General features: G+C 65.8%; 2 protein-coding genes across 9 annotated transcripts in view; one reads left to right on the top strand and one right to left on the bottom strand.

The window, feature by feature from the left end:
* MYO9B (myosin IXB) overlaps nucleotides 1-18,587 on the bottom strand; it is an 83,648-nt gene extending 65,061 nt beyond the window's left edge. For 7 of the 8 annotated variants that reach the window (XM_070058938.1, XM_070058943.1, XM_070058941.1 and 4 more), the window contains exon 1: nucleotides 17,139-17,293. The gene's annotated coding sequence lies outside the window, so the exon portion shown is untranslated. Of the gene's footprint in view, nucleotides 1-17,138; nucleotides 17,294-18,360 lie in introns of those variants that run through there. The other variant, XM_070058939.1, reaches the window with a different exon arrangement.
* HAUS8 (HAUS augmin like complex subunit 8) lies at nucleotides 17,337-26,917 on the top strand. The gene is made up of 11 exons (XM_070058957.1): nucleotides 17,337-17,599; nucleotides 18,217-18,281; nucleotides 19,732-19,787; nucleotides 22,794-22,875; nucleotides 23,439-23,531; nucleotides 24,028-24,122; nucleotides 24,542-24,607; nucleotides 24,691-24,849; nucleotides 25,847-25,988; nucleotides 26,152-26,290; nucleotides 26,620-26,917. The coding sequence occupies exons 1-11, from the start codon at nucleotides 17,571-17,573 to the stop codon at nucleotides 26,792-26,794; spliced, it is 1,101 nt and encodes a 366-aa protein (XP_069915058.1). The 5' UTR covers nucleotides 17,337-17,570; the 3' UTR covers nucleotides 26,795-26,917.
* The last annotated feature ends 805 nt before the right edge of the window (nucleotides 26,918-27,722 follow it).

The raw sequence follows: 27,722 nt of genomic DNA, 5'->3' as shown, positions 1-27,722 counted from the left end.
TCAAAGCCTTGTGCAGCCCCAGGCGGAAGCGACCCACGCGCCCGGCAGCAGAAGAGAAACAAAATGCGGTTCGTGCGCGCGGTGCAGCATTACTCAGCCGTGAAAAGGCACCGGCGCCAGGCGGATGGACCTTGGCCCGGTGCTCCAGGCTTGGTGGGAGGACCACACCTGTGTGACTCCACCCACAGGACATGTCCAGAACAGGCGATTCGGAGACCGGGAGCACAGGAGGGGCTCTCGGGGGCTTGGGAGTGACTGCTGGTGGCAGCGGGGCCTCCTTGGAGGGTCAGAAGGTTCCGGAGTCAGAGGGACCTGGGGGTCCCACAACACTGTGCATGCACTAAGTGCCACCGAGACGTACAGTTCAATGATGGATTTTATCATAATCAAATCTCAGTCCACACTGTCTGATTCCATAGGAGGAGTCTCCAGAAATCTCGCAGGAAAATGCGTATTTTTTGGGGGGAGGGCAGAGTTAGTGAGAGAAAGACAGAGAGAGAGTTATAGACAGTGAGAGAGACACAGAGAGAAAGGTCTTCCTTCCGTTGGTTCACTCCCCTAATGGCCGCTAGCTACTCTCATCCAAAGCCAGGAGCCAGGTGCTTCTCCTGGTCTCCCATGCAGGTGCGGGGCCCAAGCACTTGGGCCATCCTCCACTGCACTCCCGAGCCACAGCAGAGAGCTGGCCTGGAAGAGGGGCAACCGGGACTAGAACCTGGCGCCCCAACCGGGACTAGAACCCAGTGTGCCAGCACTGCAGGCGGAGGATTAGCCAAGTGAGCCTCGGCGTCGGCCAGAAAATGCGATTAAAAAAAAAAAAAACTGCACTTCAAAATTCTTTTGCGGCCGTGCAAACTTCCATTTTTCCTAGGAATCTTCTGCCGTCTCCTTGTGTACATGAAATTCTAGAAAACGCAAACCAACCTGCAGCGAGAAAGCTGGGAGGGGCGGGGGCAGGGAGGGGTGACGAGGGGCCCTGGGAGACAGCCTCGGGTGGCAGCTGGGTCTCCACCTTGGGCCCGGGGGTGGGCTCGTGGCTGCTTGCACACGGCCCAGCGTGGCCGACCGCACACTCCCAGCACTCTCCTGGGGGACTTCAAGAAGCATGGGGAACACGGAAGGACCCATTTCCCGTTTATCTTTAGTAAGAATGGCGGAGGGAGGGAGAGATCGCCCTCAAATGCCTGCAACAGCTGCGCCAAGCTAGGGCAGGAGCCAGGCACTCCATCCGGGTCTCCCACGTGGGCGGCAGGGACCCAAGTACTTGAAGCGCCACTGCTGCCTCCCAGAGTGCATCAGTAAGGAGCTGGAGTGGGGAGCAGAGCCAGAACTCGAGCCTGGACGCTGGTGGGGGGCGCAGGCACCCCAAGACGGCCTTAGCCGCTGCGCCAGGCGCCCCGCCCGGGAGCTCCTCTCTCTAGGACACCCTGAGCTGGTTCCCACACGCTCACCCCTTGGCTCTGCAGACACCGCAGGGAGCAAGCGGCTGGGAACGCGCCGATGTGTCAGGGACTCGGATGGGCCACGGGGTGCTCGCGGCTCACAGCAGTCCCAGCGCACGGACATTCCCGGGCAGTGCCACCCCGCCACACCCAGGACACACGCGTCACCCTCTGGTTCAGCTCCCCGCTGACGGCCTGGGAAAGCAGCGGAAGATGGCCCAAGTGCTTGGGCCCCTGCACCCGTGTGGGAGACCCGGATGGAGTTCCTGGCTCCTGGCTTTGGCCCAGCCTAGCCGCAGACATCTGGGGGAGTGAACCAGTGGATGGAAGATCTCTGTCTCTCCCTCTCTTTAACCTTGCCTTTCAAACAAACAAAGAAAGAAATCTACAGCACCCATATGGTTTGGTGCAGAAAAAAAAATTTTTTTTTTGACAGGCAGAGTGGACAGTGAGAGAGAGAGACAGAGAGAAAGGTCTTCCTTTTGCCATTGGTTCACCCTCCAATGGCCGCCGTGGCCGGCGCACCGCACTGATCCGATGGCAGGAGCCAGGAGCCAGGTGCTTTTCCTGGTCTCCCAAGGGGTGCAGGGCCCAAGCACTTGGGCCATCCTCCACTGCACTCCCTGGCCACAGCAGAGAGCTGGCCTGGAAGAGGGGCAACCGGACAGAATCTGGTGCCCCGACCGGGACTAGAACCCGGTGTTCCAGCGCCGCTAGGTGGAGGATTAGCCTAGTGAGGCACGGTGCCGGCCACAGAAAAATCTTGAAACCCATGCACACTCGCACCCTCACACACGTGCCTGCTCACACGTGCACACGCTCCCTCCCCGCATGAGCACACACACGACTTGCGGACCTGATGGCGGAGGGCCCCTTCAGCTTCCAGCCCACGGGCCCTGCACTGTCTCCCGCCCCAGCTGCCTGGACACGCGAGCGGAGCTCCCACGACGCACTGGCTTCCTCCCCCTCGGCAGACCAGCCCTGCCCTCGGCATCTGGCCTCTGCTCCGACCACCTCTGCCACCCTCCCTGCAAGGGCCGGCCGGCCATCACCTGTTGGGCCCTGCGGGGTGAGGGTCGCTTCTGAGTATCGGGCGCCCCGAGCCCTGCTGGGGACAGGGGCTCCTGGGTAGGGGAACAGACGCGCCCCCGAGAGATCAGGGCTGACGGGACATCGCAGGACCAGTAGCACACCAGCCCCCCAGCCAAGAGGAAGTAGATAATGCTTGCTCAAGGCGTCATCAGCCAAGACCAGGGCTGGCAGCAGGGAGGGGGGAGAGCTAGAGAGAAGGCCTGGTCCCCTCTCCCTGGCAGGGGCAGCCAGCAGCTGGGCCACTTACAGGAGTCCCCACGGGTCTCACCTGACACCATGCACTGCGGAAGTGCCCCTCTGCCCTCGAAGCCCCCCCAGGCCCACCCTGCACTTGCCCCCACCAGGAGACGCCGCCAAAGCCCTGCTGGTCCCACCTGCTGGCTGGATAGCCCACCTGGCCCCTCAGTCCTGGTCTGGGACTCCGCAGCCCTGCGGACCCAGTGCCACTCTCCCTGACCCCGTGCAGGGACACCCCCCCCACACCTGGCCTCCGTCCTCTGCTCGCTCTGGAGGTGTCCCTGTTAACACCGGTCTGGGTACAGACCACGCTGGCACGGAGCCCCTGTGGGTGCCCAGCGCCAACCCTGAATCCAGCCCTCCAGCCCTGTCTGCACGCCGCCTGGGAGAGGCCGTCCCCAAGCAATAGCCGCGCTGGGTGGGAGAGGGGGCAGACTTCTGACAACACGCCTGCACTGCTTTCCTCGCCCAACACCCCGACGGGCAGGGAGGCCTGCCACCTGTCCCAGGCACGCGGCCGCCTCGTCTTGCACCAGGTGTGGACACTTGCGTGAGCCCTGCGGCTGCTCTCGGGCCAGTATGCTTCCACGCAGAACCTCAGGACGAACTGTCTCGCTGACAGCATAGGCGACAAACTAGTGTCCCCGCCCCCACAGCCAGGGACACGTGTGCTGTGGTCCCTGGAACAGGATCTCCCCTGTGGTGGAGCCGGGAGCCGGGGCTCGGGCCCTGCTAGCGGATCGGTACTTTCCTATGGCCCAGGGTTAACGATTTTCCGTCTGCCGCCCACGGCCGCTTTCCGCCGTGAGCTGAAACAGCACCACCCTGGGCGCCCCGGGATCCAGAACCGCGAGCCCGAACGGACTTCTCGGCTTCAGAAACGACAGCTGGAGGATGTTACAGCAACAGAAGGTGGCCTGCGGCTCCACCCACCGGGCTGGGCGCCGTCCCCCTGCTGGCCGCGAGAACCCCGCTCGGCTGTGAGAGGGCTCCCGGACGGGCCCGGCCCCACCCCGGGGACAGGTGTCTCCCGGCCGGCGTTCTCACCAGCACGGGCATTCGCACTTCTCTCCATGATCTGCAGTCGCCGGTGAAGATGAAGACGACCTCATCGCTCGTGTTCCTCCCACTGTCAGCCTGGGGTCTCTCAAAGTGCTGCGAGCTATCGAGCAACTGTTGCTGCTCTGGCCAAAACATGGCTCACGTCCGCTGTGTCATTCTCCTCCTGAACGCTGAGCGTTTATCTTACTTTTCCAAAAAGGCTCTTCCTACAGGAAGGCAGTTCCTGCTGTGTCATTTCACTTTTTTTTATTTAGGGGTGGGCTTGCAGCTCACAGACTAAGCTGCCCCGCGACACCCCCATCCCACAGCAGTGCGCCTGCGTCACATCCCGGCTGCTCCACTGCTGGTCCAGCTCCCTGCTAACGCGCCTGGGAAAGCGGCAGGAGCACAAGTGCTTGGGTCCCTGCACCCACATGGGAGACCTGGTTGGAGCTCCTGGCTCCTGGCTCAGCCCTGCCCAGGCCCTGGCTGTTAGAGCCGCATTCAGAGAGTGAATCGGCAGATACATCTATCTTTCTCTTTCTCCGTAACACTATCTTTCAAATAAATATCTTAAAAAAAAAAATGATGTACTTATTTATCTGAAATGCAGAGTTACAGAGAGGCAGAGGCAGAGCGAGAGATACAGAGACAGAGACAGAGAGAGAGAGAGAGAGAGAGAGAGAGGTCTTCCATCCGCTGGTTCACTCCCCAAATGGCTGCAAGGGCCGGAGCTGCACTGATCCAAAGCCAGGAGCCAGGAGCTTCCTCTGGGTCTCCCATGTGGGTGCAGGGGCCCAAGGACTTGGGTCATTCTCCACTGCTTTCCCAGGCCACAGCAGGGCGCTAGATCGGAAGTAGAACAGCCGGGTCTCACACCAGCACCCATATGGGATGCCAGCCCTGCAGGTGGTGGCTTTACCTGCTACGCCACAATGCCAGCCCCACAAATCTTAAAACAAACCAAGAAACAAACCGCAGCTCCCTGCGCACGCACACCCTGGGAGGCAGCCGGTGATGGCTCAGGTGCGGGGGTCCCTGCCGCCCCCGTGGGGGCCCCGGGCGGAGCTCCTGGCTCTGGCCTGGCCCAGCCCTGAGCTGCCACACAGCTGTAGCTGCTGCAGCTTCAGACAGTGTTCTCCGACCACGCCTTCCTCTCTGGCTTCCCTGGGCACACTCCTCACGGATCTCAACAAAGCCTGGACCTGGAAGTTGGTCACGATGTGGCTGAAGGTCCCTGGCGCAAGTGGACGTGAAACCTGCAGCCAGGGAACCAACGGAAGCAGCGCAGTGGCCTGGGGTCCCTGACACGCGGCCGTCGGGGTTCAGGGCGGCAGAGCCCGATGGTCGTCCCTCCACTGCCCGGGCCTGTGGCTTTGCCTGTCCTGTCTGTGGAGTGTCCAGCTTCTCTCACTCAGGGTCAGGTTTTCAAGGTCCACCCACGTGGTGGTAGCAGGTGTCGGCCCTCACTCCTTTTCCTGGCTGAGTGATACTCCATGGGGAGTAGCAGTGCGGCTCGGCAGCTTAAGCCGCCACGTGGGACACCCGGATCATCTCACCCGCGCTCCCAGCGTACCCAGCACCTGGCTCAAGCACAAACAGGAAGCAAGACGCAGCCCTACGCAGATAGGGCAGGCCACCGAGGATGTGGGTCACCATGGTCCCTTGTCACGACGCTGGAAATCACCAACAAAAAAAACCCACCAACAAATCCTCACTGAAACACGCAGGAGGTAAAACAAAACATCCACGTCGATGAATACAAGGCCCACCAGCCAGTGGGGCATTTTTTTCCCTTAGGTTGTACTTATCTACTTGAAAAGCATAGTGACAGACAGACAGACAGACAAGAGACAAACAGAAGAGACATCTCTCATTATTTGGGTTCACTTCCCAAATGCCCACAATCATTGAGGCTGGGCCGGGCCGGAGCCAGGAGCCAGGAGCTCCTCCGGGTCTCCCACGCGGGTGGCAGGGACCCAGGCACTCAGGCTGTCACCTGCGGCCTCCCAGGAGCATCAGCAGGCAGCTGGGCTCAGGCAGAGGTGAGACGCAATCCTAGGCACTACGACATAGGATGAGGGTGTCCCACGTGGCGGCTTAAGCTGCCGAGCCGCACTGCTACTCCCCATGGAGTATCACTCAGCCAGGAAAAGGAGTGAGGCTCTGACACCTGCTACCACCACGTGGGTGGACCTCGAAAACCTGACCCTGAGTGAGAGCAGCCGGACGCTAGAGGCCACACCACGTGCGACTCCACGGACAGGACAGGCAAAGCCACAGGGCCGGGCAGCAGAGGAGGGGCCGCCAGGGGCTGGGGGTGGGGAGCGACGGCGGAGGGGAGGGGGTCCCTTCTGGGGCAATGACGGCGTTCTGCAAACAGAGGGCATGGTTGCACAACACGGAGCGTGAGCTGCAAAGTTACGAGCGGTGATTTCTGCTCTGCGTGCATCTCGCCACATTATAAACGAACACTCGTTAAAAAAAAAATTAAGAAGTCGAACCAGGACGAACAAGAAGGCTTTGCCAGAGCAGCTCTGGAATGCTCTCTGCGCTCTGAGGAGCTGTGGTTCCCCAGCTCTCACGCTCTGCCAGGGAGGGGGCGCAAGGCAAAGAGGCGGCGGCAGGGGGCGGCGCCGGGGGAAGCGGGCATCCCGTATCCGAGCGGTGGTTCGAGTCCCGGCTGCTCCACTTCCCGTCCAGCTCTCTGCTAGTGTGCCTGGGAAGGCAGCAGAGGGAGACCCAAGCGCCGGGGCCCCTGCCACTCACGTGGGAGACCCCGAAAGAAGCCCCTGGCTCTTGGCTTTGACCTGGCCTGGTAGCTCTGGCTGCTGCAAGCATTGGCGACTCCCAGGCCCGCCGGGGCCTCGTGCAGGCGGAGCGGGGCTGCCCGCCTCAGTCTGGCAGGGGAGCCAGCGTAGGCCGGGGGTGATGCAGGGGGCCTCCGGGAGCGCAGCGCGGCTGTTTCGTTTATATAAGGCCATAATTTGAAGCCGCATGTTTGGCGGATGAAATCATCCTCTAGCTGAGAGCAGGCGGAGGCTGCGGCTGCAGCAGACGCGGGCCCGGGGCTCGGGTGGGAGCCGGCCTGTGTCCGCGCTCGCCCTGCGTTTCCTTGCGCCTGCCGACGCTTTTTTTTTTTTTTTTTAAGGGCGGAAGTTACAGAAAAGATGGGCGCGCTGACAGATGACAGACAGGCGCGGTGTCAGAGTCGGCCAATCCGTGCAGCTCCAGGAGCCGACCTGGGGGACAAGCAACTCAGGAGCTGCCCCGAGCCCGCGTGGAGGAGGCCCTCGCTGGGGGGCGGGCCAGGAGGAAGAGGCCCCGCCCACGGCCCGGAGCTTCGCCAAGGTGGGGCGGGCTGGCTGGAGTCCCCGCGCGCGTGCAGGACAGGACCGACCGTGGGAACTGGGCGCTGTGACTGGGGGCCCTGCAGGCGCACCGCGGCCCGGGGCACCATGAAGCTGCCAACAGCGCCCTCGGCGGCGCACAATAGGTCGATGAGGGCCTCCCCAACATCCGTGCGGGCCCAACCCTCGTAGCGTGGCCCCAGACGTGAGGAGCTACAATGGGACAAGCTACTGGGTTAGACTGGGTCCCAAAGTCAATGACAGGTGACCACACAAGAGAGGGACCCAGACCCACAAGGAGGGAAGGCGGCACAGGAAGATGAGGGCGGATGCCAGAGTGAGGCGGCCTCCTGCCGAGGACCCCCAGGACCCCAGGAGACGGGGAGGACCCTCCCCCGCAGCCCGCCCACACCTTGGTGTGCGACCCATCTGAAGCTGACTCCCCAAATGCGCACAACAGCTGGAGCGGGGCCAAGCCGCAGCCAGGAGCCGCGTCCCAGTCTCCCACATCAGGGCAGCCGGGACCCAGCGGCCCCAGCCATCCCAGGGCGTGCGAGCAGGAAGCTGGCGCCCCGGAGCCCAGGGGGCGAGTGAAGCCTGCCCCACGTTCCTAGTGTTCAGCACACCTGGAGCGTGGCCGCCCGCCACGGCAGGCCCAGCGCAGGGCTGCCGGCCATCAGCAGGCTGCAGGAGCACTGGGGTGCCACAGCCTTCCTTGAACACCCCCAGGAAGCGCACCCCAAGGCCCTCCCGCCACTGCTGCCAATTCCACGCCTGCAAGGCCTGTGAACACTGCTGTCTGTAGAAACGCGTCTCCTTCCTCCCCACGTCAGCCCCAGGACGTCCCGTCGCGTCTGAGCTGCTCGCATCCCCCACCCCCAGGCATGTGCTGGGGTCACTGCTTCCAGAACATTCCAGCCACCAGCCTCTGGCTCCTGCTCACTCCTCTGCCCCCCAGGACCACCCCCATCAGCCTAGCGTTCCCCTCCTGTGACGCAGTGGGCGGGCCCAGCCTCAGAGAACACAAGACACAGGGAAAACCCCGGGCCAGGCGCATCCCGGGGCCAGCCTGCCCCAGGGAACACTTCTGGCCACCCCGGGGAGTGGGTGCTGTTGGTGTCTGGTGGGTGGAGGCGGCTCAGGACGCTGCCCGCTGTCCCGTACTGCATGGGACCGTCCCCAGGGCCAAGAATGAGCCAGGCCCTGGGCCGGGAAGCAGGGGCCAGGAGCCCCCGAGGGCCAGGCGGTGACTGCGGACCTGGAGGCAGGAAAGTGCCCAGAGGGGACAGTGGCTGGGGCCTGCGCAGCACCGGGAGCGGGACGTGCCCAGGGCTTGGTGAGGGCGGACTCGGAGCCTGGGAACAAGGAGCCCAGTGTGGCCTGCGGGGCGGGGGCGGGGCCGAGGGAGGGAAGGTCAGAGCCCAGCAAACAAGGGACAGGGTGTAGGTTTCCGCACCAGCCCAACAGGGGAGCCCCGCGGGGGGGGGGGGGGGTGACTGAGGCAGGGGCACCAGGACCCAAATGGGGTGCACATGGCACGTGGACCATGGGGGAGGGGAAGGTGGTCCAGGTGGAAGTGGGGTCCCGGGCGGAGCTCACGGAGGCCTGGATCAGGCCCCGCAGGCAGGTGAGCTCCGGTTACAGGCAGGGAGTGCAGAGCCACAGGTCCCCAAGGGTGGCCAGACCCTCGTACCCTCCCAGTGACCCGTGGCTCGGGAAGAAAGACGCCACAGAGCCCTTGGGGTCCGGGGGGCTCCTTGGGCTGAGTGCCCAGCCTGGGGCGGCTGCTCTGGTCCTCGGAAAACCTAAGGACACAACCCAGGGAACCCTGGCTTTCCCAGGCCCCTGGGGACACCTCGCTCGGGGACCGGGTCTGCCCCACAGGCTGCTGGGGGGGCGGCAGCTCTCCCACTGGCCTCCCTCCTGAGCCCTCAGCAGGCCAGCAACTACAGGCTGAGCGTCCCTCACCCGGAACGCCGGGGCCACAAGTGATTCAGGCCTTTTGGGGTTGTGTGATACCTGCCCTCGGGGATGGGACCCACGACTGAACACATTTCACGCCTCATACAGCCCTCGTAGGCACAGCCTGCAGGCATGTCCCACACTAGCCTCAGTGTGCTCATGGTTGAGAGGCAACCAGCTAAATCTTTAAAAAACAAACAAACAACTATTTACCTATTTAAATCAGTGACACAAAGAGCACGAAGCGAGAAGGAGAGACAGGAGCCTTCCCCTGCTGGCTGGCTCCCGAGATGCCTGGCAGCTGGAGCCGGGAACCAGGAGCTCCATCCGGGTCTCCCACGTGGTCGGCAGGGGTACAGGGCCGTGGGCCATCCCTACTGCCCTCCCGGGAGCATTAGCTGGGAGCCGGAATCAGGAGCGGAGCACTGGGACCAGAACCGGCCCTCTGACACTGGGTGCTGCTGTCGCAAGTGGCAGCTCCACCGTGCTGCCACGACCCCACCCGTGCAGTGTGTGTCCCGAGGTCAGGCGGGGATTTTCTCCGTGGGGCACAGTGTTCTGTACTCAGAAAACGTCGCATTTCGGGGCATCTCATGTCAGGGAAGCTCAACCTGCCTCCCTTCCAAATCTACTTGGAGACCTCGCACCAAGGGCCCCTCCGGCTCTCCTCACGGGCGCTCCCCCGGGGCCTTGGGAACCTCTCGGGGCTCCACGCGCCTGCCGGCTTCACTTCCCCAGACGCGCTCTTCCGCCCAACACCGCTGCAATGCGCGCACCTCATTCCACCTCTTGCAATGGCGCCCGCCCGGGAAAGCGGCGCCCGCCCGGGAAAGCGCGGCGGACAGCGGCTTGGGTCCGCAGGGCTTGCTCCAGGACCCCAATACCAAAATCCGCGGATGCTCAGGTCCCCTCCAGCCCACTCCCGCGTCCTGTCCCAGGACTCAAACTCTCCCTACAGGGCCTGTGACACCTACTGCTGTGCAGCCGTGATAGCACCGGCGGCTGCACGGTGCTGTTCCGGGAGTCATGAAGAGGAACAGGAGTCCCCGCGACTGTCCTGGAGGTAGAGCGCCGACTGTATGCGCAGGTGCGTGCACGGAGTACAATCTTAAAACATTTTTTCACTGTCTTGAAAAGACATCTGGTACCCTCAGCCAACGCACCCCTTTTCCCAGTCACACCGGCCCCCGTAACTGCTCTGTATTGGTTCCTGGTCCGCACCTCAACCGCTCTGCCTGGGCGGCCAACTCCAGCCCCGTCTGCCCAGCACTTCCGGGCCCCGCGGGGCTGCCTGCTGCCACGAGCCCACGGCGACTCCTTTTCCCGACCTCCCCTTCCTAGAGTGATTGCCAAGGTCACCACACATGGAAAAGTCAAGGGCTTGACACATAGTATCCCAACTGGCTTTTCCTGTCCCTGGAAAGCCTGGCACACTCTCAAAAAAAATTTTTTTTTAACTTATTTATTTATTTAAGAGGCAGAAGAGGCAGAGAGGCAACGAGAAATAGAGAGCGGCCATCCACTGGCTCACTTGCCACATGCCTGCAACGTTTGGGCAGGGCTGCGACCCAAGCCTGCAGCTGGGAGCCCAACCCCAGCACTTGAGCCATCGCCCGCTGCCTCCCGGGGTGCGCACCCACAGGAAGCCGGCACTGGGAGCGGAGCCCGAACTGGTACCAGCCATGATGGGGTGTGGGCGTCCTGACAGCCGAGCCACAGGCCAAGCCCCCCCCCAAACTGACCCTTGCACCCCCAGCAGTTGACGCTGGCTTGGCAACGGCTGGGGAGGAGGAGCGGCTAGGCTGGGGCTGCTGCTCAGCGTTCAGGGGTGCACGGGACGCCCACACACCCAACAAGCCAGCCCCAAACGTCAGCACTGCCGAGGGTGAGAAACGACGTTCAATTATCAACAAGAAGAAGGAAAAAAAACAAAAACCAAACCAAGGGGCCGGCCCGGTGGTGCAGGGGGTGGGGCACCTTGGGCCCCGGCCACCCACGGGGGAGCCCCCCAGGATGGAGCTCCGCCTCCCGCCTTTGGCCTGATCCAGCCCTGGCCATTGTGGGCATTTGGGGAGTGAAGAGCTCTTCCATCCTCTGTCACTCTTCCTTTCCAATAAATAAAAAAGAAACAACCTTAAAAAAATAAAGATCCCTACCTCACACCTGAGGCCACCACATAAAGACCCCTACCTCCCACCTGAGGCCACCACATAAACACCCCTACCTCACACCTGAGGCCACCACATAAACACCCCTCCTCACACCTGAGGCCACCACATAAACACCCCTACCTCACACCTGAGGCCACCACATAAACACCCCTACCTCCCACCTGAGGCCACCACCCTCGGAGGCGGTTACCTGAAAGGCAGAGGTCAGGCAGCTGACGGAAGTCTCCCATCTGCTGGCTCACCCCCAGACCTCTCCAACAGCTGGGACCGCAGGGCCAGGCTGACACCAGTAGCCAGCGCTCAGCCCAGGTGTCCCACGTGGGTGGCAGGGACCCCAGGTATCTGAGCACTTGGCCTGGCTCCCCTGGCCCTGGCACGGGACAGTCACCAAGAAGCCTGCCCCAACCCCTCAGGGGTCCCCCGGCCTCCCATCTCGTCCACCACAGGACTGTTCCCGTGACACCCGCGGGCCGTCCTCCTGGCCTGACCAGCGGGCGCTGCTCCCATGGCCCCTGGGTTTCCGCATCTGGCTCCGGCCATCACGGCCTCCCTGCTGATGAAGTGAAGACCTTCCAGAACCTTTGCTCTTTCCAACCACCTAGGACAGCAGAGGCCGCGGGTCCATTAACGGAGTGGCTCCCTGACGCCCAGCCCCAGCCCCAGCAGCGCTGAGGACAGAGCCCGCCCCGCCCCGTCCTGTCTGCAAGCTCCGTCCACCGGGCACACAGAGGGTCCTCGGCCTGACCCTCAAAACTGGCGGTCTCCAAAAGGCGCATGGGGGGCCAGGGGCAGACTGGGTGTTTGCCCTGGTGGTCGACGCCCCCCGCCCCACATCAGAGCCGCTGGGTTTGACCCCTGGCTCCAGCTTCCTGCCAATGAGCGCCCTGGGAGGCAGCAGTGGGCCCCACACCCGGCCACCTACGTGGGAAACCTGGATGGAGCTCCTGGCTCCTCGCTCTGCCTGGCCCAGCCCGGGGGCAGGGGGGAGTGAACCAGCAGACAGGCACTCTCTATCAAAAAAGAAACAATGCCGGCGCCGCGGCTCACTAGGCTAATCCTCCGCCTTGCGGTGCCGGCACACCGGGTTCTAGTCCCGGTCGGGGCGCCGGATTCTGTCCCGGTTGCCCCTCTTCCAGGCCAGCTCTCTGCTGTGGCCCGGGAGTGCAGTGGAGGATGGCCCAAGTGCTTGGGCCCTGCACCCCATGGGAGACCAGGAAAAGCACCTGGCTCCTGGCTCCTGCCATCGGATCAGCGCGGTGCGCCGGCCGCAGTGCGCCGGCCGCGGCGGCCATTGGAGGGTGAACCAACGGCAAAGGAAGACCTTTCTCTCTGTCTCTCTCTCTCACTGTCCACTCTGCCTGTCAAAAAAAAAAAAATAAAGAAAGAAAGAAAGAAACAAAATTTCCCAAATGTTCAGATGAAGGAAAACAAAAAGAGAGGCAGGGAACTCAGAAAGCCTTTGCCCCCAAAATAAACTGGTCTCTTAATTCCGCTTGCTGTGAACACCTTGAAGTCCCCTGGCAGACTCCCGTGTAAAATGCCAGCCCCGCTTCCAGTCACCTCTGAAGGGTGGCCCAGGACCGGGAAGGCTCCCTAACAGGGACACTCCAAAGTTGCCGTGGCCACTGGACCCGCCTGCCCCAGAAGTGCTTATTTCAACATGTGATGGGAAACAGATGAGCCTGCTCTGAGTGCCGGCTTCCCACGAATCCCGCTTCCACCTCCAAGTCACCTGTGCCCCTCACCCAGCTGACAGGCTGAACCGTGTCCCCAAGACACACCTGTCGGACTCCTAAATGCCAGTATGTTTTAAACAAAAGATTTATCTATTTGAAAGCCTGAGTGTCAGGAAGGGGTAAGGGGTAGCGGGAGAGGGCAGAGAAGGAGAGGGGGAGAGGGGGAAGAGAATGGGGAGGTGGGGAGGGGGAGATTCCATCTGCTGGTTCACTCTCCAAATGCCCGCAACAGCCACAGCCAGGCCAGGCCCAAGACAGGAGCCAGGAGCACGATCGGGGTCTCTCATGGGGGTGGCGGGGGTCTGAGGGCGTGGGCTGTCACCAGCTGTGTCCCCAGGCACATCAGCAAGGAGCTGGATCAGATATGGGATGCGGGTGTCCCAGGTGGCGGCTTAACCAGCCATGCCACGACGCCAGCCCTGTGCACTTTAGAAGGCGGCGGCATCTGGAGACGGGGTCTTTCGTGGTTCAAGTCCACAGTGAAGTTCTGAGGGGGGACCCCCGTGGAAGGAGCCAGGCACGGAGGAGAGGGAAGGTGGCCTGAAGACAGAGGGAGCAGACAGCCTCATCCCAGCCAGGACAGAGGCCCTGACGGGACCGCACTTGCCAACACCTGAGGGCTGGCCGCCGGCACGGGAGATAGCGCGGTCCTGGCACGTGGCCACGCAGTCTGCCGTACCGCGTCGCGGCTGCCCTGGCACGGTCCCACTCAGCCAGCGCAGCCATGAAACACCCGGGGCCGGGCTGTCCCCTCCACACGCGAGCCGGGAAGTAGGGCAGGGCCGGGAGTGGCGGGCTGAGTCAGCCCAGGACAGCTCATTCCCTGCGCCGACGAGCCCACGGGGCCTGCCCTGAATCACCGGCCTCGGCTCCCCTGGGCCCGGGCTCAGAGAGTCCCGCCTGGGAAGCGTGCGCCGGCCTGAGCCCAGAGGCTCCGTCTCGGGTGGGCTGAGCGGAGACAGGGCCCTTTGTTCTGCCACGCCAGGGACGGCAAAGGCCGAGGACAAGGGCCTGTCTTGCTCTGGGCGGGGGCTGCCTGGCACAGCTGCGGGGAGGGGTGCTGGGCACACAGAGGGTGGTGGGCGGCGCGCGGGCAGCACCCAGAAGGGGCCGGCAGTCCCAAGGCCCCCAAGCGTGCCTTGTCTCCCATGGGGGGTGAAGCGTCTTCCCTGGGGGCCGCCTCCCCGGGTGGGGGCTTCTGAGGACAGGACGGCCGCCTCTAATCTCGGGAGGCGAGCCCAGGGCCTCGGGAGAGGCAGGTGAGTCCCCGCACGGAGACAAGGGACAAAGGCGTCCGCTGTGCCCATGGCTTCCTCCTCCGCCGTCCAGCCCTGGGGGCTGGACGCACGGTTCCTCCTTTTTATCTGACCCGTTCCCTCCCGATAAAACCTGCCTGCATGGCAGAACCCGGGGCCACGCGCCTTCCCGGGTCCCACCTTTGTCAACAGAGACCCCCAAAGGCCCGCTGGGGTGAGGGTGGGCCCGAGCAGGAAGCCAGTTTTATGCCAGAGCACTGGGGGCGCGCAGGGCGGCGTGTGAAGATGATCTTGGCTGACATGACTCTGGGGAGGGAATACCATTGGCGCCTAATGCATGCGGGAGCCAAGGATGCCCCTGGCATCCTAAAGCGCCCCAGAGTGGTTTGAGATGGCACTGTGGAGCCACGGCGCCACCTCCTCGTCACCACGAGGTTTCCAGGAGCCGCCCGTGGAGCCGTCCCCTGCCGGGGCTGTTTCTGTGTTGGGAACAAGGACCCTCTCGGTGGCAGCTGGCGCAGTTGGAGGGGTTGGACAAGGGGCCGGCGCTGTGGCGCTGTGGCGCAGTGGATAAAGCTGCCGCCTGCAGTGCCAGCATCCCACGTGGGCGCTGGATCGGGTCCCAGCTGCTCCACTTCCGATCCAGCTCTCTGCTATGGCCGGGGGAAGCAGTGGATGATGGCCCAGGTCCTTGGGCCCCTGCACTTGCGTGGGAGACCTGAAAGAAGCTCCTGGCTCCTGGCTCCAGATCGGCCCAGCTCCGGCCTTTGCGGCCATCTGGGGAGTGAACCAGCAGATGGAAGAACTCTCTCTCTGCCTCTGCTTCTCTCTCTGTGTAACTCTGCCTTTCAAATAAACATATCTTAAAAAAAAAAAAAAAAAAAAAGAGGGGTTGGACATGCCAGTGCCTCCAACAGCTCCAACATGGAGCGGAAACCTCGACTCACGCCATGAGCCCCCCCGCCCCAGGCTGGGGCTGACGCCTGTGCCTTGTCCAGGTGTGGCATGCAGTCAGCCACCTCTTTCAAGGAAACCTGCTGGCGTCCCCCTCCTCTCAAAGCTTGCACTGGCTGTCACTGATTCTGCCCCCTTTGGCACAGCACGCATGGAGAGAGTGGCGTTCAGGGCTGCCCTGAACGCCACTCTCTCCGTGCGTGCATGGGGGGGGGGCACTAGAATGTCCCTCCTACAGGGCCGTGTCCACCCGGATCCACGGACTGCCAGGCTGGACCTGAGGGAGGGTCCTGCCTTGGGATTTCCCACCAGAGGGTGGAGCCTACATTTTGGGAGCAGGTGCACCTGGTCACACGGAGACACAGAGGTGAACCACCAGGGCTGGGCTCCATGCAGGGAAAGCACTGGGAGAGGGCTCCGTTCACTCTGCACCTGCAGAGAGACCTGGGCGGGGCCAGGGCTCCCACCACAGTGGTCCCCCCAGGAAACCCTGAGAGGCGGCGTCAGTGGGCCGGGGTGTGCCCCACAGTCAAGGGGTGCAGCAGGCAGGGCTGTGCGTCCTGGGGCAGCCCGCCTCCCGTCAGGGCCACCACGCTGAGAAAGGGGGGCTCTGCACATGCAACCTGCCCAGGTTCTCCCACAGAACGCGCTGTCCACCTGCCCCCTGCTCCAGCAGACCCCAGGGAGGGGAGCAGAGAGAGACCACCGGCTGGGGGCCCTGACCACAGCAGCCCGAGGACCGCCCATCAGGCGGCAAAACCACACTTCCAGTCGCCCGGGTCACTCCGGCTGCTCCGGGCCACCTCAGGATTGCAAGGATGACCCGGCCAGGAAAGGCCCTTGGGAAGATGACAGGGGCTGGGAGCAAGAGGCACCCTCCCTCGAACACCCTGGGTCTTGGGGGCGCCCAGGAAGGAGCCCGGGCACGTGGCCGCCTCTGCTTCCCCAGGGCTGAGCTCACAGCCGCGGGGGAACACGTTTCCTGTAGGGCGTTTTATCCATTTAAGTCCAGGGATGCGACTCAGGGGAGGTGGGGGCGGCACGGCTGCTGGCTCCCTTCCCAAACACAGCTCGGACCCCGCTGCGGACCCTGATGCTCATTCATCCCTCCCGGGGGACACCCCCCACAATGCAGCCAGTCCCGTCTCAAGAGCAGTTTCCAAGACAACGGGTGTCGCATCCAGGGTGCAGGGACCCAGCCCCAGGCTGCGAAGTCAGGAAGGGGAAAGTGGGGGCGCCCGACTCTCCAGGGCTGCACCCCAGCAACAGCCCGGGGTGACTGTGCGGCCCGCATTCTCCTCCCCACACCCTCCCTGGGCCGCCCCCGGTTCCCGCCGGGTCTCCCACCCCCGTTCCTCCCATCCAGCCCCCGCCGCGCCCCTTCCCCATAGCCGGCTGCCCCATCAGTGGGCTCGGCACCGCACGCACCGACTGAGCGCCCACTGGGTGCCAGCCATCGCGGGGGCGGACGCCCCCAGGCCGGCCGCCGGGGCGCCCCCTACCCCCCACCGCACCCCAGCAGTCCCCCCTCCCCCGGCCGGGGCCTCGCGAACCCCGCCCCCTGCCTTCCCTCCCTCCCACCCCGTTTCCTGCGACCCCCCAACTACCACCGAAGCCACGTCCTCTTCGGAGAAGTTGCTCCAAGCCACAAGACCAAAGCTCCCCCCGCCCCCAACGGTCGCACACTCAGCCCCCCTCAAGCACCAGCCCCTTTCTCCTTCTTCCCGTCGCTTCCACCCCGTCCCCTGCAACCTTTCCACGGCCCCCAGCCCCGTTTCCGCCCCCTCGACCCCTGCCGGCGCGGCCCCCACGACCCCCTCAACTCCGGCCCTCCTCCCGCCTGCCCCCAGCGCCCGCTTCGAGCCGGAGCATCCAACCCGCGGCCGCCCGGACTCACCTGGGCCTCGGCCGCCGCGCGCCGCCGGTCCCCGGCGGGTCCCTGCCCGCACTCCCGCTGCCCGCCCGCTGCTCCTCGGGCCGCTCCGCCCCGCCGCGCCCGCCGCTCCCCCGCGCGCTCCCGCTTCCGGGTTCCGGAGGGGCGGAGCCGGGGCGTGACGCCAGCGCGCCTTGGGGGCGGGGAGCCACGAAAGCCCCGCCCCTTCCTGCCGCCCCGTGCCCCGCGGCCACAGTCACCGCTTCCCGGGCCGGGCGGGCCAGACCAAGTGTAAGGGGAGAAGGGGGAGGTGCGCGCGCAGGAAGAGCCCACCTCGCCCTCAGCCGGCGCTCGCGCCCTGCGGACACCCCTCTCGGGCTTCTCGACATGGCCCGACCCGCGGCGAGGGGCCGGGCGGGGCCGTGAGGAGCCGGCCTTTGAGTGGAAGGCGGGAAAATGGATTCCTCAGGACGCGGCGGCGCTGGGTGAGTGGCGACGACGCGGGCCTGGATTCCTGGAAGCCCTAGGGGGCGGCCGTGGCCGAGGATGGCTGAATTGGAGGGCGGAGACCCTTGGGGCTGGGCCACAGCCGATTCCCCCGGGGCCGCGGCGGAGGCTTCTGCGCATGCTCGGGGGCGGACTCCTGCCGGGGTTGCGAGTTCGAGACCCGCGGCGTCCGGGGGGACGCGGGGTGCCCCGGGGCGCGTGGGTCAGCCTCGGAGCGGGCTGGCGCCGTGGGGAGCAAGAGCAGACGGGGCCCTGTCCTGGAACCTCAGGGCTGCAGGGTCGTCTCCCGCTCAGACCCCGCCCGGGCCCGGGGCCCACGCGGGGCTCGGCCGTCCGCGCGTGGAGGAAGGCGGCACGGAGGCCTCTGACGTCTGGGGGCTCCGGCTGAGCGCCAGCGCTGGGTGCACAGCTCCTGGCCCGCCTGGGCTCCGCCCCGTGGCGCTGTCCCTGCCCCTGCCCCTGCCCCTGCCGGGGCGGCTCAGCCTCGCCGCCGTCGCCCCGGGGCGGTGCTGGGCCCGGGCTCCCGCCGGGGGGCTGCTCTGGGGCTCCGCTGTTCCCGCGGAACCTGACCCCGGCCTCTCTGTCTGTCTCCCAGGAAGCCCTCTGCGGCCGCGCCCGGCACTCCCGGTGCTGCCAAGCCCAGAGCAAGACGGGCACAAGGTGAGCCCCGCGGGCCGTGGAGGGCGGAGGTCACGGCTGTCTCCCCTCGGCCAGGGAGGAGGGGCTGCGGCTTCCTCACCCGTCGCCCCGGGGTCCTGGGTCGGGTCCTCCAGCCCCGCGGCCGGGCAGTGTCAGGGCGGTGCCTGGGGTCTCGGGCCGCGGGGTCCCGTTCAGCTCCGGGGGTCACAGGCTGGGCGCCGAGACCGGGAGCTGAGTTCCGGATCCTAGATCAGAGTGCACGTATCTGAAAGTCAGAGACAGAGATCTTCCCTCCAAACGCCTGCCGCAGCCAGGGCCGGGCCTCCCAGGAGGGTGGCAGCGCCCGAAAACTCGAGCGCAGCGAACGGGTTACCCGGAAGCCGGGATGAGAAGTGGAGCTGGAATCCACGCCTCCACGGCCAGCTCCCCCGCCCCAGGCTCCCCTGCCTCTGGGAGTGCAAAACCGGGGCTCCGGCCACGGTGCACAGCGCCCCCTGCCTGCGGGCGCCGGGGCTTCATCCCAGCGTCTCCCAGGTGGGGGTCACACCCAGCACTCGGGAGACCTCCTTACCGTGGGCCTGTGGCTGTACCGGCGGGAATTAGTCCCGATGAGCCCCTGGCTTGTCGACCTGGCCCAGGAAGGCTGTAGGCATGGCCGTCACAGGAGGCGGGGCAGTGGGGGACGCGGCCCTTGGGTGCCCTCCTCCCCCACTGGGGTCCCCACGTCCAAGTCCCGGCTCCACTCTGTTCCAGCTCCCTGCGGCTGCACCCCGGGAGGCCGCGGTGACGGCTCGAGGACTTGGGCCCCTGCACCCGCGGGGCAGACCCGGATGGAGCTCCTGGCTCCTGGCTTTGGCCTGGCCCGGCCCTGGCTGCGGCAGACATTTGGGAAGCGAACTAGCAGATGGGCGTTCTGCCTGTCCGTCTCTGTCTCCTGCCTTTCACGTGAAGTGGAGCAAACACAGCGGACAGATTGATTTCCTGGGAACGCGAGCCTGCCCCGCTTCCCCACGGTCTGTGGCCGCAGTAGCCGCACATCCGTCCCGTGGGGCGCAGCGTGGCTGACGGGGTCAGGGAGACCATGAGCAAGGTGGCCCCTTGATTGCCATCCAGGGCGCACCTGAGACCCCACCTGGTCCTGCCCTGGCCAGGCCTCTGCGCTCACCCTCCCCGCAGACACGGCTCCTCCCACTCCGGGTGCCCAGGGCGACTCCCCAGTCCCGGGTGAGCTGTGGGTGCGGCTCGGGGCTGCTGCTTCGGGCTGAGGGCGGGGTCCGTGCCGGAGGGGGCGAGTGCCTGGACCCCAGCTCAGGGCGGGCTGGGAGAGGAGCAGGGGCAGCTCCGTGCTCGGGGCGGAGCAGGAAGGCCGGCTGCACTTGCTCAGGGGCGGGGGGGGGGGTCTGGGCACAGTGGGGGGTCCCCGTGGGCAGTGTCTCTGCCCTGTTGTGAACCCGCCGTGTGGCCCGCCCAGGGGGAAGAGTGGTGGAGTCCCGGTACTTGCAGTATGAGAAGAAGGCGGCCAAGAAGGTAATGACCTCCTGTTCCCCGTGAACTGGCTCGTGGCGACCCCGGGGTCTCTGCCCAGCGCCCAGGGCGGCAGCCCCTCCCATGCCCAGCAGAGTCTTGATGCACAGCTGGCATTAAAAAAAAAAGAAAAGGCTTCGGTTCCCCCACCCCCGGGGAAGACCCGTGTGGAATTCCAGACTCGGCTTCGTCCAGCCCTGGCCACTGTGGCCATCTGGGGAGTGAGCCCGAGGGTGGGAGACCTCTCCCTCTCTCGCTCTCTGTCTATCTCTCTCCCCCTCTCTCTCTCTCTCTCTCTCTGCCTCCCTGTAGCTCTGCCTTTCTAACAGGTAAATAAATCTTTAAGCCCTGTGGGTATTGGAGACAGCCTACAGGAGCTCGGGCCTGGGCCCCAGTGCAGGGGCAGAGTTCCGCCCCGGGAGGCAGGAGACAGTGCGCGGTGAGAACACGCCTTGTCCGAGGCCTGGTGGGAACAGTGCACGACCCAGCGCCGTGCTGTGTTGGTTTTAGTTCTATTTATTCATTTATTTACCTGAGCGACACAGGGACAGAGCAGAGAGCTCCCGAGCCGCTGGGGAACCCCCAGACACCCGCGGTGCCTGGAGCTCACGCAGGTCTCCCCCAGGGAGCAGGAACCCGGTTATGGGGGCCGTCACCGCGGACTCCCGGGGGCTGCTGGGGCAGCAGGTGTTGTCAGGAGCTGTGCCGGGTGCAGAGGCCGGGCTCTCTGGTGGGAGACGCGGGCGTCGGGACCCCCGGGCTCCACACGGCGCCCCCACTGCCTGCTCTGTCCCGGGAAGGAGCTGCTGGAAACAGATGCCGTGACGCTGGGGTCGCTCGGCCGGCCGTCCCAGTCGTGCGTGGTGCCCGCACGGAGCTAGACGCTCATCTCTGCCTCTCTGACGTATTTTTAAGATGCACTTACTGCCGGCGCCGCGGCTCACTAGGCTAATCCTCCGCCTAGCGGCGCCGGCACACCAGGTTCTAGTCCCTGTCGGGGCGCCGGATTCTGTCCCGGTTGCCCCTCTTCCAGGCCAGCCCTCTGCTGTGGCCTGGGAGTGCAGTGGAGGATGGCCCAGGTGCTTGGGCCCTGCACCCCATGGGAGACCAGGAAAAGCACCTGGCTCCTGGCTCCTGCCATCGGATCAGCGCGGTGCGCTGGCCGCGGCGCGCCGGCCGCGGCGGCCATTGGAGGGTGAACCAACGGCAAAGGAAGACCTTTCTCTCTGTCTCTCTCTCTCACTGTCCACTCTGCTTGTCAAAAAAGATGCACTTACTTACTAGGGGGAGAGAGAGAGAGAGATCTTCCATCCACTGCTGGGCTCCCCAAATGCCTGCGCCAGGCTGAAGCCAGGAGCCCGGAGCTCCATCCGGGTCTCCCACGGGGTGCAGGGGCCCGAGACGTGGCCTTCCTCTGCTGCCTTCCCAGGCGCCTCGCAGGGAGCTGGCTCGGGAGCCCGGAGGAGCCAGGGTTCGAGCTGTGGGCTGGGCGCCGGGTCAGAAGCTCAGCTTGACCCGCTGTGCCCGGTGTCCGCCCTGACGGACTCCTGGGAGAGCGCTGTGAGGTCGGCCTGAGGGAGGGGCCTCGCACCACTGTCTCCTTCCCACGAACGACTGTGGGGGAGGTCACAGCCCAGACAGGACGGCCTCAGAGGGCCTGGGAAGCTTGCCTACGGCGCCCCCATGTGTCTCGCATGGGGCACAGTGAGATCTTTGAAGGCCGTGTTTTCATTTTAAAATAATTTCTCCTGAGCTTATTTTTAATAATTTCTTTAATTTTTTATTATTTATTGGAAGGCAGAGAGACAGACACAGAGGGCTCCATCCACTGGTTCACTTCCCAAATGCCCTCCGCGGCCAGGACTGGACCAGGCCGGAGCCAGGAGCCAGGAGCCCAGTGTGGGTGCAGGAGCCCTCCTAGGGTCTGCATTAGGAGGAAGGCGGAGCCGGGACCCAGGACCAGGACTCGAACCCGGGGAGCAGGGTGTGGGGCGTGGATGCCTTCACGTGGGGCCGCGCGCCCGCCCATGTTTGAAGCCGCGGTGTAGTTTACACAGCTCGGGTCCCTGCAGCCGTGTGGGGACCGGGGTGGCGCTCCTGGCTCTCAGCTTCAGCCTGGCCCAGCCCCAGCGTGGCCGCCATGTGGGGGGTGAACCCGCGGATGGAAGGTTCTCTCTCGCTCACTCGCTCGCTCTGCGTCTCTCCTGTCAGAGAGGCGGGGAGATAAATCATAGAGATAAATAAGGAAAGCCTAAATCTTAACAACAACAGAGAAGAGTGCCCGGGCGCCCTGTGGCCTCGGGTGGACAGAGCGGACGCCACGCCCGCTGCCCGTCTGGGAGACGTCCTAGGGTTTCCTGCGCGACGGTCGCGTCTGCACAACGCAGGGCTCTGGTGTTCCCTTCCGGCCTCTGTGCCTTTTCTGGCTTATTCTAGAACGTCCCCTGGGAGGGGAGGGAGGTGTGGGCGGGGCCTTGTTCTGGCTCCTTCCAGGGTTCTTGTTGCTGTTAGTTATGGTCATTGTGGGCCGGGTCTCCTGCATGGCTCGCTTGCTTCTCTGTAAGTCTCGCAGATGAATTCCTGTACGACCTGGCTGCTCCGGCACGCGTGTGACAGCCAGGGCTGGGCCCGGCCCACGCCAGGAGCCGCAACTCCATCCGGGTCTCCCACAGGGCAGCCGGGCCCCTGCTGCACCTCCCGAGGTGCCCATCGGCGGGAAGCTGGAGTGGAGAGCCGGGTGGGACGTGAGCCCAGGCTCCCCTCCAGGGGCGTAGGCGGCCCCAGTGACCCCGACCCGCTCTGCCGATCGCCCGCCGTAGGCGAGCCGTCCCTATGAGGTGACCCGAAATCAGCCCCTTGGGATGGACACCCGCAGGCACCTGGTGACTTCTGTCCTGTGCGCACGAGATCAAGTCTCAGAGCTCTGACTCTCCCTGCCCCACGCCGACCCCGGCAGGGCCCCCAGGGAGTAGGCCGCATCATCCCCTGACGACCTGTGTCCCCTCCCAGCCTCCTGCAGCTGACACAGCAAAGACCAGCGGGAAGGCGCCCGAGGGCGGGAGGAAAGCCAGCCAGCCCCAGAGGAGCCGAGGTGCTGGGTTGGGGCTCCCTCCTCCTTCCTGGGAGGGGTCAGGAGGCTCAGCGGGGGTGGGCGGGGGGAGGAGTCACTTTGTTCCTGCGTGGCCGTGGAGGAGAGCCGGCTGCCACTGTGCGCCTCTTGGCCTCTGGCCGATGGCCTGCGGTGGGAGAGCGTGAGATACCTGTGACACGGGAAGCCAGGAATCAGGGCCGGCCCGTGCCTTCCCGTGACCCCCTGTGGCGGGAGTTCACGTCCAAGTCCAGCGGTCATCCCTCCTGAGGGCGGCGCCCCCGTGATCCTCACCCTACCCGGCCCTTCCCCTCGGCGCTGCCTTGCTGGGCCCCCACTCCTGAGCCCCCACCCACAGCCGTAGCTCGCGCACATGGTGCTCACTGCGCGTCCACGTGCTCCCTAGGGAAGTGCGGGCAGCGCCTCCCGCACAGCCCTGCCCTGCCCCCCAGCCCTCACTGCCCCCTCCCCACTGGGACTCAGGAGAAGCTGAGTGTAGGAGGGAGGGGCGCCCGCGGGGGCACCCACCTCACCCAGGGCTCCCTGGCGTCCTCGATGGCCGGCAGATGGCAGCGGCTTCGGGAAGGGAGACCTGCAGTCGACCATGCTGGAAGGCCACGGCGCGGCCCCGCCCGACCTCGACCTCTCCGCCATCAACGGTGAGAGCCCAGCTCAGAGCTCAGCCCGCTCCCCTCGCCGCCAGGGCCACGGACCACGGGGCTTCCCGCACAGCCGCTCCCCAGCCGGCCCCGGCGGCCGCGGTTCGGTTGACGAAGCTCGGAACTGGCCGAGCGTCCAGCAGAAGCCGGCCTTGGAGACGTGGGCTTGGATTTTGTTTTCCTGTTAGACGTATTATTTAGTTGAAAGGTAGAGTGAGGAGGTGGGGGGTAGCTGGACATCTTCCATCGCTGGTTCACTCCCAGAACGGCCGCAGCAGCTGGGACTCCGCCAGGCTGAAGCCAGGACTCAGGAGTCCGCCGGGGTCTCCCACGTGGGTAGCAGGTGCCCGCCCCTGTGGCTCTGTGGGCCCCTAGCAGGGAGCCGGAGTGGAAGCAGAGGCGCCAGGACTTGAACAGGCTCCCACGGGAGGGGTGTGGCCCGTGGCGCCCGGGCCCCCTCACGGATCTGTGCCTCTTCTGTGCCCCTCTCTCTCAGACCGCAGCGCACTCAGGAAGACCCCCCAGCTGGACAGGTCGCTGTCCAAGAGGGCGGAGTCGGCCTCCTTCTCGGCCCCGCGGAGGAAGGGCCCGGTGAGTGAGTGAGAGGCCGCCGCCCGCGCTCCATGCGTCTGCTTGGCTCCTGCCCAGGGCCCGGGCACCCGGGGGCCTGGGGTGCCTAGAGCCCAGACAGCCGTGCCGTGTGCACAGCCGTGGGGACCTCAGCTGTTCTAGATCGTTCTGAGGGGAAGTTCCCCGGGTGCACGTACGGTGGGGGCCAACCTGGGGTCTCGGGTCCATCTCGTGCTGGTGCTGTGCCGGGCACGGGGTCAGACAGGCGCCTGCCCTGGGTGGGGCTGGGCCCAGGGGACGCAGGACGCTGTCCTGGCACAAGGTGGTGGCGGGGTGGGCCGGGGGCCCCTCTGAACCTTGATTGACAGCTGCTGCTCTGTCCCTCTGGAGGGGAGGGGCAGGCCCGTGGCATGGGCCACTGAGGGGCCTCCTTCCCCCAGGACCTCTGCGAGGAGATGGAGCTGATGGAGTCGCAGACGCTGCTGCTGACCCTGCTGGCCGTCAAGGTGACCGCGGCCTGGCCCGGGCGTGGCGCGGGGTTGGGGGGCGGCCCCTGCTGACCCGGGCCGCGCCTCTGCCCCCCTCTCAGATGGAGAACGGCCTGGCCCGCTTTGAGGAGCAGGCAGAGCGGGATTTGCTGCGCCTGGGCCGGGAGCAGGAGCGGCTGCGGGAGACGGCCCACGCGCTGCGGCGCCGGCTCCTGGTCTCGCAGAGGAAGAGGGAGCTGGCGGGAGCCCTCACCACCCAGGTCAGCCGCGGGCGCGGGCGGGAGGGGCTGTGCTGGGCTCTGCGGCCCCACGGGGTCTGGGCCGAGAGTGGGTCGCCCCAGGGGAGCACAGGGCGCTGAGGGCCAGGGCGGGCCTGCCCTCCCGTCCCTGCAGACACGAGCTGCCTCTCCCCTCCCCTCCCCTCCCCTCCTCGGAGTCCCGGGCACAGGACTGGACAGAGGTCTGGGGAGCCGGCGTGCAGCCACGGCGAAGGCCAGGAGGGCCCGGGTCGACTCCGGCCCCGCCCCTGACCCCGGCTTCCTGCTGGGCCTGGATCCTTGGGCAACAGGCCGGCTCCAGCACTGGGTCCCTGCCGCCCACCTGGGAGTCACCTCGAGCCGCGTGGGCATCTGGGAGGGACAGTGAGGGGAGGTTCTCTCTCCCGCTAGCTCTCAAAAATACAGATCAAACCCACTGGTTTTGCAGAACTTTGTAATCCATGTATCCTTTGGTTGTGACATGCATTTCCCACACGCTGTTTTAATGATGTATTTAGTAACTTGAGAGGCGGAGTTACAGACAGAGAGGGAAGGACAGAGGGGTCCCCATCCACTGGGTCACTCCCCAAATGGCCGCAGTGGCCGGAGCCCAGCCTGAGCCCTCCCCGCGGAGCCTGCGTTAGCCCAGGTCCGTGCCCCGCCCCCAGCGCTGGGCAGGAAGGGGGGGTTCAGCGTCTGCGTGAGTTCTGGGGGACTCAGGGCTCGGAACAGGTCCCTGTCGCTCCCCCACGTGGCCATGAGGGCCCAGACCGCCCAGGCGGGCAGGGCAGGGCGGAGGTGGCCCCGTGAGCGCGGGCGGCGGAGGCACACGCGTGTTTGCGAGGCGCAGCCTGGGCCGTGCCCGGGAGCGGGAGGTCGGGGGCGCCCAGCGCAGCCTCAGAGGCCCCCGGGGGCCTGCCGCGTCCGCCTTGGGGAGCCCAGGGGTGCTGGGGGCGCGGACGGTGACGTCCTGTCTCACGGCCCCTCCCTCCCGCCACAGACGGAGCTGCTGCGGCCCTTCGAGGCGGCGGCCGGCCGCTTCAGGGACGGGTACACGGCGCTCGCCACGGCCCTGGACGGCACCCGGCACGAGCTGCCCGTGCGCTCCGTCCACCTGGAGGGGGGCGGCCGGCGCCTGCTCGGTAGGAGCGATGTCGCGGCCGCGCGGGGCGGCCTGGGGGGGGGGGCGGCGTGGGGGTCCGGGTGCTGCACTTCGCCTTCTGTCGTCCTTGTCACCGCGGGCAGAGCGCGCTGCGGGCAGCCTGGGCCCCTTTCCTCCGGCGCTGACGGCCCCCTCCCCTCCAGATGCCCTGCAGCCTGAGCTGAACACCGCGCACCGCCTCCTGGGAGAGCTGGGGGTCGCCAGCGCAGAGCCCACGCAGGCGCTGGCCTTGCTCAGCGAGCTCCGGGGCCTGGCCGTGGAGAAGGACGTGGAGCTCCGAAGGTATCCCGGGGGACCCTTCCCGCCCACGGGGTGCAGGGGGGCAGCCGGGGCGTTTGTGGGCCCCTGGGCCCTTCCCACTGCAGTTCCCACCCAGGCTGGCTGCGGGCTCCCAGAGGGTGCCCGCCCCGCCCCCACGTCCAGCTCCCTGCTGGGCCCCCTGGGGAGCAGCTGCAAGGACTCAAGTGCTCAGGTCCTGCCTGGATGCCCAGCGCTCTGGGCCGCCCGCGGTGGGGGGTCTCAGCCCACGCTGAGGGTCTGCCTGCACTGAGGGTCTCCGCCCGTGATGGGGGTCTCCGCCCCGCTGAGGGTCTGCGCCCGTTCTCTCCCAGGAGCTTCGCCCAGGTGCTGGAACTGTCGGCCGAGGTGAGCAAAGAGGCCGCCCTGCTGAACCAGGGTGCCTGGGAGGAAGCGCAGGGCCCGGCGGCCCCCAGCCGCTGGTACTTCCGCGAGGACGGCGCCCGCGGGGAGCGGCCCCTCTCCCAGGACGAGCCGGGGCCCCCGTGAGCCCGGCCGCCTCCGCCCGGAGCCCTGGCCTCGCCTGGGGTGCCCTGGACAGTTGAGCACTTTATCGGCTGCCGTTGGACCGTGTTGTTTGCCGCGTTGAAATAAAACTGTTCTGCACTGGAAGCGCGCGTTTTGTGGGTGAGCCCGGCTGGGCGGGGCGCGCTGTGTCCGGGTCCCCTGAGCTCCCGACCCCGGTCATCACGGGGCGGTGCCTGCAGCTGAAGACTTTGTGCGATTAAAAAAGTTACATAGATAGATAGAGGGTAGAGTCACAGAGAGGGAGACTGAGCGAGATCCGTCCCGGGGCCAATCCCCAGACGAGCATCATGGCCTGGGCGGGGCCACACAGAAGCGGGAGGCAGAGACGCCACCCAGGTCCCCACGCACGCGGGTGACGGGCACAGTGTTCCGGCCACCTGTGCCAGGCTCCTCATGGTCCCTGCACCGCTGGGCTGGGACCAGCCTTACCAAACGCTGCTGTCACCTGGGGGGGGGCTCTGCTGGTCACAGGCACTGGGCCCCGGAAGGGAGGGTCAGGCTGTCCCCGGGCCACACCTAGACACCTCACAAGTGCTCACGGGGTGCGACAGCCCCGCTCAGAGAGGCTCACACACTGCCCCAGGTCACCCAGCAGCATAGCAGGGGGCCCAGGCCTTGAACTTGCAGCCGCGTGAGCCTGGGCTTGCCGGGGGGTGAGCAACGAGAAGCCAGATGGATCTTTGACACAGTGAGCTGGAACCTTCCAGCTCAGAGCAGGGGAGAGAAAACAGCCACAGCGAGGGAGGAAGGGTGCTGGGCCGGACACGTCGCCCTGGGAACACCCTCCACCCCGCCCCTGCTCACCTCGGCTCCACGCTCCTCTGTCCGTGAACGTGGCTGCTCTGGGGGCCACGCAGTACCGTGTCCGTCCTTCTCCGTCTCCCTCACT

The sequence above is a fragment of the Oryctolagus cuniculus genome, chromosome 16 (genome assembly GCF_964237555.1).
Source record: "Oryctolagus cuniculus chromosome 16, mOryCun1.1, whole genome shotgun sequence".
Classification (NCBI taxonomy): domain Eukaryota; kingdom Metazoa; phylum Chordata; class Mammalia; order Lagomorpha; family Leporidae; genus Oryctolagus; species Oryctolagus cuniculus.
Note: the sequence above shows the minus strand (reverse complement) of the source record. Positions and strands in the feature narration are given on the sequence as shown.